At 47.0% G+C, this 14936-nt stretch overlaps 1 protein-coding gene across 1 annotated transcript in view; it reads left to right on the top strand.

Annotated features, from left to right (window-relative positions):
• COMMD10 (COMM domain containing 10) overlaps positions 1 to 14402 on the top strand; it is a 97048-nt gene extending 82646 nt beyond the window's left edge. Inside the window, exons 6-7 of the mRNA XM_040997146.1 lie at positions 12973 to 13032; positions 13685 to 14402. Of these exons, the coding sequence (XP_040853080.1) occupies positions 12973 to 13032; positions 13685 to 13723 (99 nt within the window). The 3' untranslated portion in view covers positions 13724 to 14402. The remainder of the gene's footprint in view (positions 1 to 12972; positions 13033 to 13684) is intronic.
• Positions 14403 to 14936: the final 534 nt, after the last annotated feature.

Here is a 14936-nt window from a genome sequence, read left to right as displayed (position 1 = left end):
TAAATTTGACTTAGATCAGGCTATTTTGTTAGCATTGCTTGATTATTGAAAATTCTAGAGGTTGGTCTTATAAAAGCACAGTCAGAGAGTCATCTCCTTTTTCATGCAAACCATGATCAGTTTGGCTCAGTAAAATCTGAGTTTATCCCTTCAGAGATGGCTCTAAGTCTTAGGTGTTAAAGACAGGCAACATTTTAATAATAGGGATCACAGACACATCCATTACTATTAATCTAACACATAGTAGGTGATATAGAAGTTTTTGCTGATGCTATTTAAATTACCATGCTCTCAATGTTGAGTCCCATATGTGCTTCCCCCCTTCGTTATTTAAACCTATTACATATTAAGAAAAGGCCATCGAGCAGTATCGAGATAAATGGCAAATATCAGTAGCTGGTTTTCTTCATTTAAGAAATATGTGTTGAAGAGTGCAGTGTGTGCTGTGTGCTAAAGACTGCAGACGGTAGGTAAGTATCCATTTACGACATAGAATCTCCAAGGCTGGAGGCCGCGCTGTGAAGATCCTGCCGCATGCCAGCAGCCTGCTTGCTGTGCCCTGGAGCACAAAGCAGGTGGCTGGATGGGCAGGAGCAGGAACGATGGCATTCCAGGAGAGTCTCTAGGTATGGTTAAGAGGTCACCAGGAAAAAAAGTGTAAATTAATTTCAAATAAATAAATTATATTCAAGGGTGCTTTAGCAAGTTTGTGGAAAACAGAATTAAAAGGTGAGTTTAGGAGCTAGAGCCATGGTATTACACACTAATCATCTACCTGTGGTGCTGGCATCCCATAGGGCACCGGTTCGTGTCCCTGCTGCTCCACCTCTGATCCAGCTTCCTGCATGTGGCCTGGGAAAGCAGCAGAGGATGGCCTGAAGTCTTGGGACCCTGCACCCATGTGGAGACCCAGGAAAAGCTCCTGACTCCTGGCTTCGGATTGTCTCAGCTCTGGCTGTTGCAGCCACTTGGGATTGAATTAGCAGATGGAAGATCTTTCTGTCTCCCCTTCTCTCTATAAATATGCCTTTGCAATAAAATAAATAAATAAATATTTTTAAAAAATTGACATTGTTCCCAGCATAGGCAGGTCATTTGTGACAGAGGTAACAGTTGCCGGGGACCGGAGGTGAAATGCTGTGCTTGAGGGACGACGGCTGGAGGGCAGATCTCACACTGCTGTTTGCCTTTGCCCTGAATCCCTCGGGGCGCTCACGCATGTTCTGAGAAGCTAACCAAGTAATGTAGCTGTTCTGAAGGATAATTAGTGCATCAGTAATTGAATAAGTTAGAATTAGAACAAATTATGACTTCCAGAAAACTAGCATTTTCCATCGCATTTTTGTACAGAAAAGCTCCATTTTATAACTGTGCGTATTTTTTTTTAAAGATTTGTTTTATTTTTATTGGAAAATCAGATACACAGAGAGGAGAGAGAGAGGAAGATCTTCTGTCGTTCATTCACTCCCCAAGGGGCTGCAATGACCAGAGCTGAGCTGATCCTAAGCCAGGAGCCAGGAGCTTCTCCTTGGTCTCTCACGTGTGCACAGGGTCACAAGGCTTTGGGCCGTCCTCGACTGCTTTCTCAGACCACAAGCAGGGAGCTGTAAGGAAAGTGGAACAGCCAGGATGTGAACCTGTGGCTTATGTGATCCTGGGTGTACAAGGCAAAGACGTTGGCCACTAGGCTATTATGCCAGCCCTCTTATGTTATTTTCATATCTGATACAAAGAATTCTGGTCAAAAACTGTTGTGTGTTTAGTCGATCTGTTTGTAGTTTGCCCATCTCCTGCCTTCCCCCTCTTGAGGAGGGAACCTTTCAACATGACAGGCCATGTCTCATGCTAACCAGGAAATCACGGCACAGGTTCTCCTGCTGTCCTGTTTCTTACTATGTTTTCTGACTCAGCAGGAGTTATAAGACCTGCAAGACTGCTTCTGTCGCTAGAGTAAAACACCGCACTTTCCTTGACAGGAGTCTCAGCTCCTGGCTGAGGCCCACTTACTCCAGTGCTCTCATTAGGGGAGAGTGGCATGATGCCAGCTGGTCGGAGTATGGGAAGATCTGCCAAGATGAAGAAGCAGCTGGCGTGTGTACGTGTGTGTCCAGCTGTGAGTCCCTGGGAGCAGCACTGGGGAAGGCAGTGGGCAGGACCCCGCCTGTGCTTCTGTGGGCACGCCGAGTCCGTGGGGAGGCTTGGCCAGACATTGGAAGTTTGGAAACCACGCCGATCAGCTTGGAGTTTGCCTTTTGCTGTTCATGTTGATGCTGTTAATGAGTAAAGGATTTTGTCAAGCTATATTTCTCAAAGTTTTTTTTTTAAGTGTAAGTTTACAGTTTGGTTGGTTTGACCTTGGAGAGCACCCTGTGTTGCTTCTGTTCAGGCCGCTCGCTACAGGTGTCCTGTAACTGCTGGGGAGGGAGTCCCTTCCCCCTGTGCTGTGCAGTGTGCATTCTGCCGCAGCTGAGAGCTCAGACAGCAACGGCAGCCAGCCGACACGGGCTGGACCACTCTGGTCAAGGATCTCCCTCCTCTCTGCTTGCTCACCCCTGTGTCGTGGCAGCCTGCCCAGTGCCTGGGACTCCTCACATTTTGATTGAATGACTGAATATTGTGAGTGACTGCAGTAGCAGACAGCAGGAGAACCGTTTCCTTTCTTACCTGGTATATGGTATAAGGTGAAATTGCATTCCTAGTTTTTGAACAGTAATAATAATGACACTCAACAAGCAAGCTGGAGATCATAGGACCAGTGTGGTAGCATAGTGCACTAATTCTCCACCTGTCATGCTGACATTCCCTATGGATGCTGGTTCTAGTACTGGCTGCTCCACTTCCTGTGCAGCTCCCTGCTAATCCAGCAGAAGATGGCCTGAAGTCTTGGGCCACTGCAGCCTACCTTGAACACCCAGGAACGGCTCTCAGCTCCTAGTTTTGAACCAACCCAGTTGTTTCTGTTGCAGCTATTTGGGGAGTGAGCTGATGGACGGAAGATTGATTGATCGGTTTCTCTCTCTCTCTCTCTCTCTCTCTCTGTTTCAAGTATAATGGATAAATCTTTTTTTAAAAATGGAGATCCTGAAATATATTTGCATTTATCGTAGTTATGGAGAATATAAGCATATTTAGTAATATGCATATGATATCTGCCTTGTAAGCAGTCAGTGAAACTTGAGATATTGTTTAAATTTTATCTGTGCCTTTCATTTCTTTTTTTTTTTTCCTTGTTTGTTTTTATTTGAAAACCAGAGAGAGGGAGAGAAAGAAAGACGCAATGTTTTTGGGTGTGTTGGGCAGTCCCCAAAATGCCTACAGCAGCCGAGACTGGGCCACGCCAAAGGCAGCAGCCCAGAACCAGTCTACATGTCCTGGGATGGCAAGGGAGCCAGTTACTGGATGGATCTCCTGCTGCCCCCAGGGCACACACTTTGATGCAGTGGCATTCAGAGCCAGGCCCTCCAGTGTGGCACGCGGGCTTCCCGGACTCTACCACGGACCCTCCTCTCCGGTTTCCACGTCCACAGCTGTGTTATCCCTAGCAAAGTATTTTCACACAAAAGATAACTGGAACTTCTTTTACTGGAATAGTCTACCTCCTGATTTTCTAGGTGAAGGGATAATTGTATCTATCTGTTTCTGACATCCAGTTTAGGTTTAAAAGCTAAGCAATGTGAGTTTGGTTTAATTCTTATCTAGTTTGTGTTTCTGTTATTTAGAGGATATTTCCACTTAGGTAATTTGTGACAGGGTTAATGTGTTTCTGATTCCTAACTAATGGGAAAGCGAAAGATATTTTTAGTGTCAGCTTTCATCAAGTCAGACCTTTCTGAAGACCTTGCTAAATTGTATTTCCATGGGAATTTTGCTAATGGGCATGTGCAACATTATCTAGGGGCTCGGAGATAGGGTTACAAATTAAAAATAAAGTGGAATGGATGAGCAAATACATCTTTGTTCTCTTTTAAGAAATTCATAGAATGTTAATCTGAACTTTCATTTTGCAGAGTTTTCATGTTGGGTACAGAGATTCTCAGATTAGTAATAATGTCTGAGATCAGCTTAGACAATGAAAAGAATGAATTTCCAAAAAAAAAAAAAAAGAAAATAATGAATTTCCTAAATGGGTTCTTAGTTGTAATCTTATATGTACAAGACAGAAGAGAGTAAGTTTTCCAATCGGTGTATGTTTAGTTAACAATATTAATGGCTTCAATGGGTTTTACAGGAAAATGGAAGATTGCATGCATTCTTTAAAACAAGCCACCCGTCATAGCTCCTGCTGGTGAACACGTGGTCCAGACCTGGGGGTTGGACAAGCTGGGCAAAGTAGCTCTAATGGCTGGCTAATGTGTGGGGTGGTAATGCAAAGGGGTGGACTGGTCAGGGCTGAGCATACCCTAGCTCACAAGCAAAATTAGAAATCAGGATAGCTAGGCTCTTGCAACTACTGGTCTGCATGAGCCAGGGACGCTAAGCCACAGCATCTAAAGCAAAGGCCAAGACTGGTGAGGGGCTATGTCAAGCTGGGTCAGAGCAACCACTGTCATGCATGCAATCTATGGCTGGGAACAGACCTGGTTGGGAGCTAAGGGGACACCCTAGCTGGGTTGAGGTTCCCACCAAGGAGCATGGGGCTGGAGTGGGGGCTGCGTTCTGGTCTGGATGTGGCTGCAGGCTCCCTTGGTGCAATTGTGGACTGGGACTGGACGCACTAAGCCGGGCTAGACTCCAAAACCATCTGGTGCTCTGGAGGACCAGGGTAGATGGGTGACAGACTAGGCTAGGTATCTACCCTTACCGAGCCCTGGGCGAGCTGTGTTTGGGTATGGACAAGCCTTGGCTGGGCTGAAACATCCAACAGTAAGAACCAGATTGGGTTGAAGGCCAGTCAGGAAAGGCCACTGTTATTGCTAGGACACGAGGTGGACTGAGTAGGGCTGGCTCATGGACCCACCAGTATGTGCAAGATCTGGCATTGGGAGAGGTTCTGATGGAGGGGCCTGGGCAACTCCTTTGGCAGGACACAGTCCCTGCAGTTGAGCGCAAGAAGCACGATAGAAAACAACCCAGAACAGGCTATGGAAAGGTACCCACTGGCATACATTTGGCACGTGTCAGGGACAGACCGGGCTGAACCACTTTACATCAGCCGCTGGCATATCCGAGCAGCAGAACGGAGTGTGGGTCAGGCCAGGTTCGAGCGCAACAAAAATCAGTGCACGTTACAGAATGCCAAGGTGAGATTACTCATACCAGATGTGGCCGCAGTGCCCAAACAGCACACGTGAGAACCAGGAAGGGAGGGGGGAAAAGCCGGCAGGGGGAACATGGGCTCCCCTGCGGGACAGCCACTCCCACTGGAGAGCGTGAGCTGGGATGGGAGCAGACCAGGCCAGGCAAGGCTACAACACCTGTGGGCCTCATATGAGCTAGATCAGGGAAAAGCCAGGTTGGGCTGACTGTTGCAAACAAAAATTGGAGTGAGTGAGGGTTGGTTGGGCTTTGCCGCAGCATCAGTTGGCAGAGGCTGGCACCGGGGGCTAAATCTGTCAAGTTGAACTACAGAACCACCTCGCTAGTGTATGTTCCAGAAGTGGGAGTGGCCTAGAAAGGAAATAGTGGGCACCTCCCTCTTGGGTTACCACTCCCACTGGAGAGCATGAAAACAAGGACAGGGGCAGGGATGGCTAGACAGAAAGGCACCCAACAGCATGTGTGTGGGCTGGATAGTGGAGCTGGTTAGGTTGAACTAGGCTTCAGTGCCCTTTGACATGTAGGAGAGCTAAATGAGATGTGGGACAGACTGGACCAGTCTGCTGCACATACTGGCAAGCACAGGAACCAGGGCAGGGGGCGGGCCAGGTGGGGTTATTGTGGGTTGCTCCGACTAGGCTGCAGCTCCCACTGGTTTATGTGAGGGCTGAGTGTGTGCTGGGCAGAATCAGGCTGGACTGCAACACCCATCAGTTCCAGCGAAAGACAGGCTGGAAACAGAACTGACCCAGCAATTGCAACCACCACTGATTGGGGCATTGGACTGCACCGTGCCCTGTACTTGCAAGTACACACAACAATCAGGTCTGGGATCACCTCAAAGTTTCTTTTGGGATCTCCCCAATCGAACTGCTGGACTCAGAACCCATGGTCTGCCATGGAGTGCAAGTGCCAGAGCCGAACCTCCTCAGAGGCTCAGATGGAGCAGTGGAGAGCTTAACCAGGTGCACATGGAGGATATGGCAGTCTATCGGAACCTGTAGAGGACACCTGGCATCACAACAGAGGACAGAACAAATCAATCAACTACCTCAGCCATGTGTTGGCAGTGAAAAACTGGGCAAATGGAGACTAAGATGGACTATGTCAATCAGTGGATTCTGCAGTGACCTCATCGTGCTTGGAATGGCAATACTGGCAGCAATTCATACCTGCTGAACTATCCAAACCACCTGAGCAAGACCCTCGGATCATGCTCCTTATCAGGGACCTGGGAGGGGTGGGAGACTGGGTGGGGCTTCTCCCTTTACCTCCCCCTTTACCCCAGATACAGGAAAAAAACAATGTGGAAATAATGGTCTTACCCACTTTCCTGTAGTCCTTGAACCTTTGTGCCATAATTAACTATGTAAAGATTGTCAAAAATAACGGGGAAAAAGCCACCCTATTTTATTGCCTGATGCTGATGAATTTGTTTGGTTCATGTAGTGATATCGACTGTACCTTTCAGGGAGTTAGAAGGCGTGTGTGGACGCCTGCACTGGGTGCTTGCCTTCCCTGGGTACCGGAGCACTTTACAGCTTGGCCCAACTTACTGTATTATTATTATTTTTTTTTACCCATACAGTCTTTTATTTATTTATTATTTGAAAAGCAAAGTAATATAGATTGGGGCTGGTCCAGGAGCCTAGAACTGCACCCTGGGCTCCCACGTGGGTGCTGGGCCTAAGTACCTGGGCCCTCTCCCAGTGCTTTCCCCAGTAGGTCAGCAGGGAGCTTCGTTGGAGACAGAGCAGCTGGGACTTGAACCGGCGCTCCAGTGTTGGGTGCCAGCCACGCAGGGGGCCTTGGCATCGTCAGCCCCGCACAGCGTGCTTTCCTGGGCATTCTGAAGTGATTCCCATATGAGTCTGAGATTCCAGACTTATTTCATGAATTCTCAGGGAAATCCTACATCTTTAGGTGTCTGAAACAACGCTGAGCCGACCTCTCCCTCACCCCGCTCCGGCTCTCCCCCACCCCGTCTGCTGCCCTGGTGCTTCTCGCGTCTGTCCATTCAGCTGCTTTTGCCAGAAATGTGAGCCTTGCTTTCTTTCAGTCCTTTACCACCTGCCACCCTAAGTCAGATCCATCACCAAGTGTTATCTTTTCTGCTTCAGAACCTTATCTCAAATTGTTTCAATTTTCCCCAGCATCCCTGCCGTCACATTAGATCAAGTACTGTGTCTTGTCGGCTACTGCAGTAGCTTTATAACTGATCTCTCCACATGCAGTTTGGCCAGTTCCAAATAAAAGTCAAAGTGAGTTGTTAATATTGAAATATAATTTTATCATCTATTTACCTAAAACCTGCCAGAGACGTCCCACTGGTCCTTTTGTCTCTCGGATTGGTGTTGAGGCCTTTTTGTCTGTGGAGGCCAACCGAGCCCAGGTGGCCTTGTCCAGAGAAAGTTAGTTCCCCACAGTGTCAGTCCAGGAGTCCAAGGTCAAGGTGTGGATGGTGGTTTTTCTTCTGAAGTCCGTCTGTGGCCGCTCATGCCATGTTCTCCGATGTCTTCCCCTGGTCTGTTCACCTGTTCTGCCGTGTCCTCGTGCACTCTGAAAGGTCTGGTCACAGTAGAGGCCCCCTTGCTGCTTAGCGCCCCCAGCCTCTGTGTTCAGGGTCATTCTCTTGCCCAGGTGCTGGGGTTAGGACGTGATTGACTTGGGGGAGCTGCGACTCAGCCTGTGGTGCCTGCACAGGACCGATGACAGAGGGTGCACGCCACCCCAGCCATCCTGCCGCCTCCGCATTTACTCACCAGACCTAACTGGGCCGTCAACAGCTTTCCCCACTAGCTGTTGACAAGGTCTTCCTCTGGAGAATGCAGAGGAGGCACACTCTTCCCTTCCAGCTCTGTTGCTTTTCCAGCCTTTGCGCGTTCCGTGGTTACTTCCTTGTCCATCAGACGCACCAAGCTTCTTGTCACCCCACTCGCCTTGCTTCTGTTTGCAGTTTTCTCTCCTTCCCACCCCTTTGAACCCCACCGTCCTGTCTAAGCTTTCCTGTGTCCTCTGTCGCCCTCCAGGCTCTGAGTGCCCTGCAGGCAGGAGCAGCTGCCCCCGGCCCCTGGTGTGGGGCCTGTGAAGGCTGGGAAGCAGTGCCTTGGCTGGGTGGAGGAGTGAACAGAAGGACGAAGCAGCTTTGTGAAGCAGGAGTCAGCGTGTGGTCCTCTGTGGTCCTCTCCCAGGAGCGCTTGTCCCGTTTTCTCTTCCAGTTTTGCTTCATTGTTGCTGCTGCTGCACTCTGTTTCTTCGCTGTTTTTCTTGTTGCAGCAAAAGATACACAACATGAAAATTTGCCACTTTAGCCCTTGTGTAGTTATAACAGGGTGGTGTTAGTTACATTCGCAATGCTGTGTTTTCATCATGACTATTTCCAGAACTTTGTGTCACTCCAGGCAATTCGAACTCTGTACTGAAGTTCTGCCCTGACTGGACGGTGACTCGCCCTGCCCTCCTGCTTGTCCCCGGCGGTGTCTAATGTGCTGTGTGCCTCTTCGCCTGGCCTCTCCAGACGTGGAGTGGACCGTGTGTCCTTTTAGATCTGGCTTATCTCACTGAGCATGAGGTTTCTGAGATTTGTCTGTGTTGTAGCGCGTACCAGACCTTGCTTCCACATTATGGGTTAGTAATACTGGATTGTGTACATATTTCACCCATTGGTCCTTTGGCGGAAATGTAGGTTGTTTCTAGCGCTTGGCTGTTGTGCGTAATGCTGCTAGGAACAGGGTCTTTTGGTTCTCTGTTTTCAGTTCTTTGACCACATGTCTGCTTAGTGGTAGAGTGGCTGATTTTCCAGAGCAGTGCCATTTTCCACTCCTACTTGGAACGTGCATGTTTCTCTGCCTCCTTGCCAACACCTGTTTTCCTTGCATCTTTAATCCCCTTCCTAAGAAGTCTGAAGTGTTGTTCATTGTGGTTTTGACTTGCGTTTCCCTAATAACTAATGACATTGAACGTATTTTCATTGGCTTATTTGTACTTTGTGTATCTTCATTGGATCAAGAACTTTTGTTTTCCTGGTTTTAAATCAGAGCATTTGCCTTGTTGAAGCATCGGAGCTGTTTCTCTATTTGGGGACTAAGGTCTCAACAGTGATGTACTTTGCAAGTATTGTCTCCCATTCCGTGAATTCTCTTTCCATCCCTTCACCACTCTTGAATCTTAATCCACGTGTCATCGTCTCCATGAAACCTTTCATTATTTGATCTCCCTCTTCTCACACACTTCACACAAACATTGCTGTATGTAACATTCCGGTTGTTAATTATCTATCTCCTTTGACAAAGAATGTGGAACTTTTGTCTCTTGCTCATTTCTGTCCACCTAGTGCCTAGGAAACTATTGATTTATTAATATGTATAAAATGTATGAATATTTATTTGATAAAAACGAATGGATGGATGCAATACATAGCAGTGCTACCCTGCCTGCATGCTCTTTGAATTATTTATTTCTTTAGAGAACAAAGACAGCGAGGTAGGGGTGTGGGTGGATACATCTCCATTCAGAGTTCTACAAAGCTCTTAAAAGCTCCGTAGTGGCAGGGCTGGGCCAGGGTTGGGTCTATGAGCCAGGAAAGCAGGCAGGGTCTCCCACTATTGAAGACCACTCATTGCCTTCCGGGGTCTGTGCTCGTGGGAAGCTGCTGGCAGGAGCCACGGCTGCGCTCTGAGACAAGGTCCCTTCTGTGGGGGAAGGGGTCGCTCACCCCGAGCAGAGCACTGGAGCAGGCTCGCAGGCCACTCCCCTCGCAGGCCGGCCCCCTTCTAGGGATCCGTTTGGATGTTTCTGGCAACGTGTGTGTGGCCTTTATTCTGTTGGTCTTTCCATGTATTATTTGATCGGAAACATGAGAATTTGTTTCTAGACTCTGTTTTGTTTCATTGGTCTATATGTCTGTCTATGTTCCAGACCATACTATTTTGGGTACTGTATCTCTGTAATAATTTTAAAAGCAGAAAATCTAAATCTCACAGCTTTATTTTCTGTAAAAAAAATTTTAAACTATTCATGGTCCCCATAGAGTCCGTATGAAATTTAGAATGAGTTTCTCTGTTTCTGAGAAACGGTCTCGTGGAGATTAGGGAATCAGTTAGGCGGACTGGCTGTCCTAGCACTGTCACGTCTTGCAGTTGAGGAACAAGAGGTGTCTCGCAGTATGCTTGTCCTTCTGTGTCTTTCAGCCATGGTTTACAGTTTTGAATATACACATCTTTCATCTTCCTGCTTGGGTTTATTCCTAAATATTTTACTCTTTCTGATGCTATTGTAAATTTAATTCTTAAAACCTTTGCTTTCAGATTATTCACTTTTTTCTCAATAGAAACAGTGCTTAATTTTGCATGTTAATTTTGTGTGTAGCAATTTTGCTAAATTAATCTATTAGCTCTAACAATGTTTCATGGGATCTTTTCTGCATTTATGATCAAGTCATCCACATCAGAAATCACTTCACTTGTTTCCCACTTGGATGTGTCTCCTTTCCTCCTCTTGTCCAAGTGTGCCGGCTGAGACGCCTAGCGGGAGCAAGATTAGACATCCTTTGCTTGTTCTGCATCTGAAGACTTAGAGAAAAAATACTTCAGTTTTCACTGCTGAGTATGCATCTTTGTCTGTGGGGTTTTTTCTTTTTCTTAATTTTTAATTTTATTTTTAATACATAGTTGAGAGAGATGTGTGCCCATGTGGGCTTCTGATAAGGGTGGGGAGGGTCCTAGTATAAGGGAAGGTGGGTGGGACAGCTGTCAGCTTTTTGTTTTGTTTTGTTTTTCCTGCTCTGTCCACAGGGAGGTAGGGGAGGGAGCCACTCCTTGCTGTCAAACTAACATCCACACCTGGGAATGGCAGGATAGTCGGTTGATGACACCTTAGAGACCCGGGGGGAGGGGCAGAAAGAATGTTCCGAGGGTGTTACTTAAGTGGCTCTGATAGTTCTGGGCCACCGTCAGCTTCCTTGCACTAGGGTCAAGAAAATCTTTCCAAGATCCGTTGGCTGACAAAATCCATGTTAGTGCATATACAGGCTCAGGAACATGCTGCAAAGCTTGGCCTAAAGAGTGGCCCAAGCTGTTCTGTTTTCCATCCTCTGAGGAGGCACTTGAAGTTCCCTGCTGGCTGTCATGTGCATCTGGGCATGCTGTCTACTGCACTGACATCAGCAGCTGAGGAGGCCCAGTCCCAATTATGCATTCCAAGGTTGGTCCTTGTATCTTGTGCTTTTCCCTGTGGCTGAGCTTTATGTTCACTGGTCTACTTGGGGAGTCCCCCAAGAAACCTCGCCTGGGGGCAGCTCAGTTTCGACTCTTGCATGCACCAGCCAGTGTAGGGTCAGGTGCGGTCTGTCACCTGCGCCAGCCAACACACATACTGATGGATGCTGCTGCCTGGTCGATTCCTCCCCAACCCTGTGATGGAAGGGCACCTGTGGCTTCCTGCTCTATCAACTTACTGAGATCATCTTAGCTGTTATTATTGTACATGAGGCTATCAAAGTTGTGTTCCTTTGATAAAGCAAAATGGAGAAAGATAGAAGCTCATCTTGGCTGCTACATCCTGGGATGTTAAGCAAATGAATGATTCATCTACTGATTGCAGCTTCATTTCTTAGCGTGGGATGAGAGTAATGAACTGGTCCTGACTGCCAGGACCATGCCGAGGTCGCCTTCCAGCTGCTGGCAGGGACAACACGTCGAGGTGACATGTAAACTGGGGGGTTTCATGACAGGTGCTGGTTAGCCAGCTAGTTTTTCTGATGGTTTCAATACTACCTAATTTTATGTGGTTCCTGAAGGAAGAGGTGTTAGATCAGACATACATGTTTCTTTGTAAATCATGAGAACATACATGAGTGTGAGGGAAAACAAGGATGTGTGTGCCTGGGCTGAGTAAAGAGGGAAATGGGGATTACTGAAGCAGATAAACCAGAAGAATGGTCATGGACCTGAGAACTGGAGTCTAGAGTGTTTAACACCCAGTCAGTCCCGGACATCCGCTTTAAGTCTTGTGAGCCAATCCCTGGGCCCTGAGTGTTCCCTCATCCTTAACATTTACCTTCCCAGGAGATCTTGGATAAAATAAACTCATTTAACGCTGAGTTGGAATCGTCTCCTGGGTTCAGCTGGCTTTGGTTTAGTGTCAGTGCACCACCCTGCTGTGTACCCGGTGCTGCTACCCTCCTCCCGTGCATGGGAACTGGAGCAAAGCAGAGAGTTGGCATCCCGGCCCTTGGCTGTTGTGTCAGGGTTAACTGTGAACTTGTGCTGAGTCCACACTGCAAGGGCACAGTGGCATGGGTGCTGTTAGAGACATCAGTGGGCCAGCCGATGGCTGAGCGAGCTGGGGCAGCTGTGCCGCCTGCTGGGTCTGTGCTGGTGTTTACGGCACTTCAGAGGGGCTGCTGAAATAGAGGAAGCAGAATCTTCTGTTTTGTCTCAGTCTTGAAAAGGTAGATAATGAGGTTGTTCTCTTCCTGGCCTGTGTTTTATTAGCCTTGGCGGAGTCACCTTAAAGAACCGCTCTGCCTGCGGCGCCAGTGTGGAGTGGCATCAAGTGTGTTTGTGGGTTGCGGGAGTTAGGGTTGAGTAGGGCAGGTGAGTGGGGTTTTTTAAACCTCTCCGAGAATAATACCGTGAGCCTAGCTGAAGAAAGATGGTACAGTGTGATTTATAAACAGCTGACTTCTTTTTTCTTGGTTGTTTTTTTTCTCTGCAGAACCTCGAGAAAGTTCTTGTGGAATTCAGTCATGAGGAGCTGTTTGATTTCTACAACAAGGTAGAGGTTTTTAAAAATAACTGTTTGATACATGGAGGTTTTGTCATGTTTCCTTTGTTTTGTGATGTCTTATTTTTAAATATGCTGTGGCGGAGCTGATTCCTCTAAGACCCCTTGTAAATACTCTGGTGTTTCACAGTGGGAAGTGTAGCTGACATGGAGAGAATCTAAAAAGCTAAATGAGGAAGAAAGATGGAAATGGTTTTAATTAAGGCAGTAGGATTGTTGGTTTAATGTAAAGCATTGAGTCAGCACTCCAGGTAATTGCAGCCGCCGGGAAGGGTGAGTGCAGGTGGTCTGAGGGGCTCCTGTTCTGGGCGCAGGGGTCAGGGACCTGGGAGGGAGATGCCGAGCAGTGAGACAGCTAGCTCTGGTTGTCGTTCATGGTCCCTTCTAAATACTGGCTTCATAATCCCTGTAAGCCCCCAGCTTTAAAATCTCAGCATGTAGGGCTGATTCCAAGTGAAACCTTAGCAAATTTAAAAACTGAAATTGCAAAGCAAGCATGAATTCTAGTATCTTCACGTACAAGGAAAATATTTTTCTTCCTTTGTGAGTTGAATATGCAAAATTACCAGCGCCGTTCTTTGCCTTTCATCTCCGTGTTTCTAAACAGCGCCTTAGGAGTTTTTCTTTTTGTCTTTGCCGATAGCTGGAGACCGTGCAAGCGCAGCTGGACGCCCTGACGTGATGCGAGGCCTGCCCTCCCACCGCGCTGCTGCCCCTCGTTACTGTGCATTGAAAGCGGATTGCCAGGTTGCGATTTCTGCAGGCTTCAGCAGCTTTCCCTTTACACATTTCATAGCTTGTGACTGCTCAGACGAATCGCCGTCCAGGGAGGTCGTGGTGAAGAGCTCCCGGGCTCTCACGTGGGTCCTGCGAGCCGGCAGCTCTGAAAGACGCAGACACGGGCACCGCCTCGTTTCTGACTGTTGCTCTTTGCTGGCCTGTTTATCTGACGACCCCTTGTTGCCTCCAGAAAGTGTAGCCCAGCAGACAGGGCCACGCTGCGCGAGCACGGTTCAGAGAACAGAGCCCTGCAGCCAGATGCTTCATGCCATTTCCCCTTGACTAGAATGAGTGAGTTTTGCTTAGTAAATGGCAAAGGAAAGGAATTTATAATAGAACTAGTGATATTATATTGGTTAATTCCACTGAGACATCCTCCATCCTTCTAGTGTTTTCTGAATCTGATGATTTAATAATAGCGTGGAGTTTTGTTGCTTTTCTTGGTGCTTTACATCCGTGATGATTCACTTCATAGACCGGGAACAAAGTCAGGTCATGAGTAAGGGGAATTGTAACGAATGCTAAATGGACGTCCTTACAGCTTTAAATGGGTTATCTTTTATATTCTATGCCTATAAATATGAGAAATGATTCCAATAAATAAATTTTTGTCATAGTTGAACTAAAGCCTACAATATTGTTGTTCCATGTATTTTATGGTATATGCGTGTATGAATGTGTGAGAGTACTTGGAACAGTTCACGGAACGTGGAATTAAAAGGTGATGCATATCTTCCACGAACATTTTGAGCTACTTTCATATGTAAATATGAGCGTGATTGCCTACAGAAAAAAATGAGTTGAACTTTTTATGGGTGAAATACCTATTTTACATCCGCTATAGAGCAGGAGGCGGATTCTAACATGATTTTTCTCACATGAATGAATTTGATTTTGATTTCAGAAAGGTCCTATTTTAAAGAAACAAAGCTATTAAAACAAGCATATTTCTTCTGGCTGATACAACATTCAGTGTTCAATATATGGAATTTAAACTTGGTTATATGTGCATTTGAATGTTGTAGCTTGCAGGAATTGAGGGTTTGCAGTATTTCAGAAAGCAAATACTAAAGTTGTGTGTAATTGATAGAGTCAAATTATTGATTTTGTTTTAT

The sequence above is a fragment of the Ochotona curzoniae genome, unplaced genomic scaffold, assembly GCF_017591425.1.
Source record: "Ochotona curzoniae isolate NIBS_2020 unplaced genomic scaffold, NIBS_Ocur_1.0 contig_1, whole genome shotgun sequence".
In the NCBI taxonomy this organism is placed as follows: domain Eukaryota; kingdom Metazoa; phylum Chordata; class Mammalia; order Lagomorpha; family Ochotonidae; genus Ochotona; species Ochotona curzoniae.
This window is presented reverse-complemented; position numbering and strand designations above follow the sequence as displayed.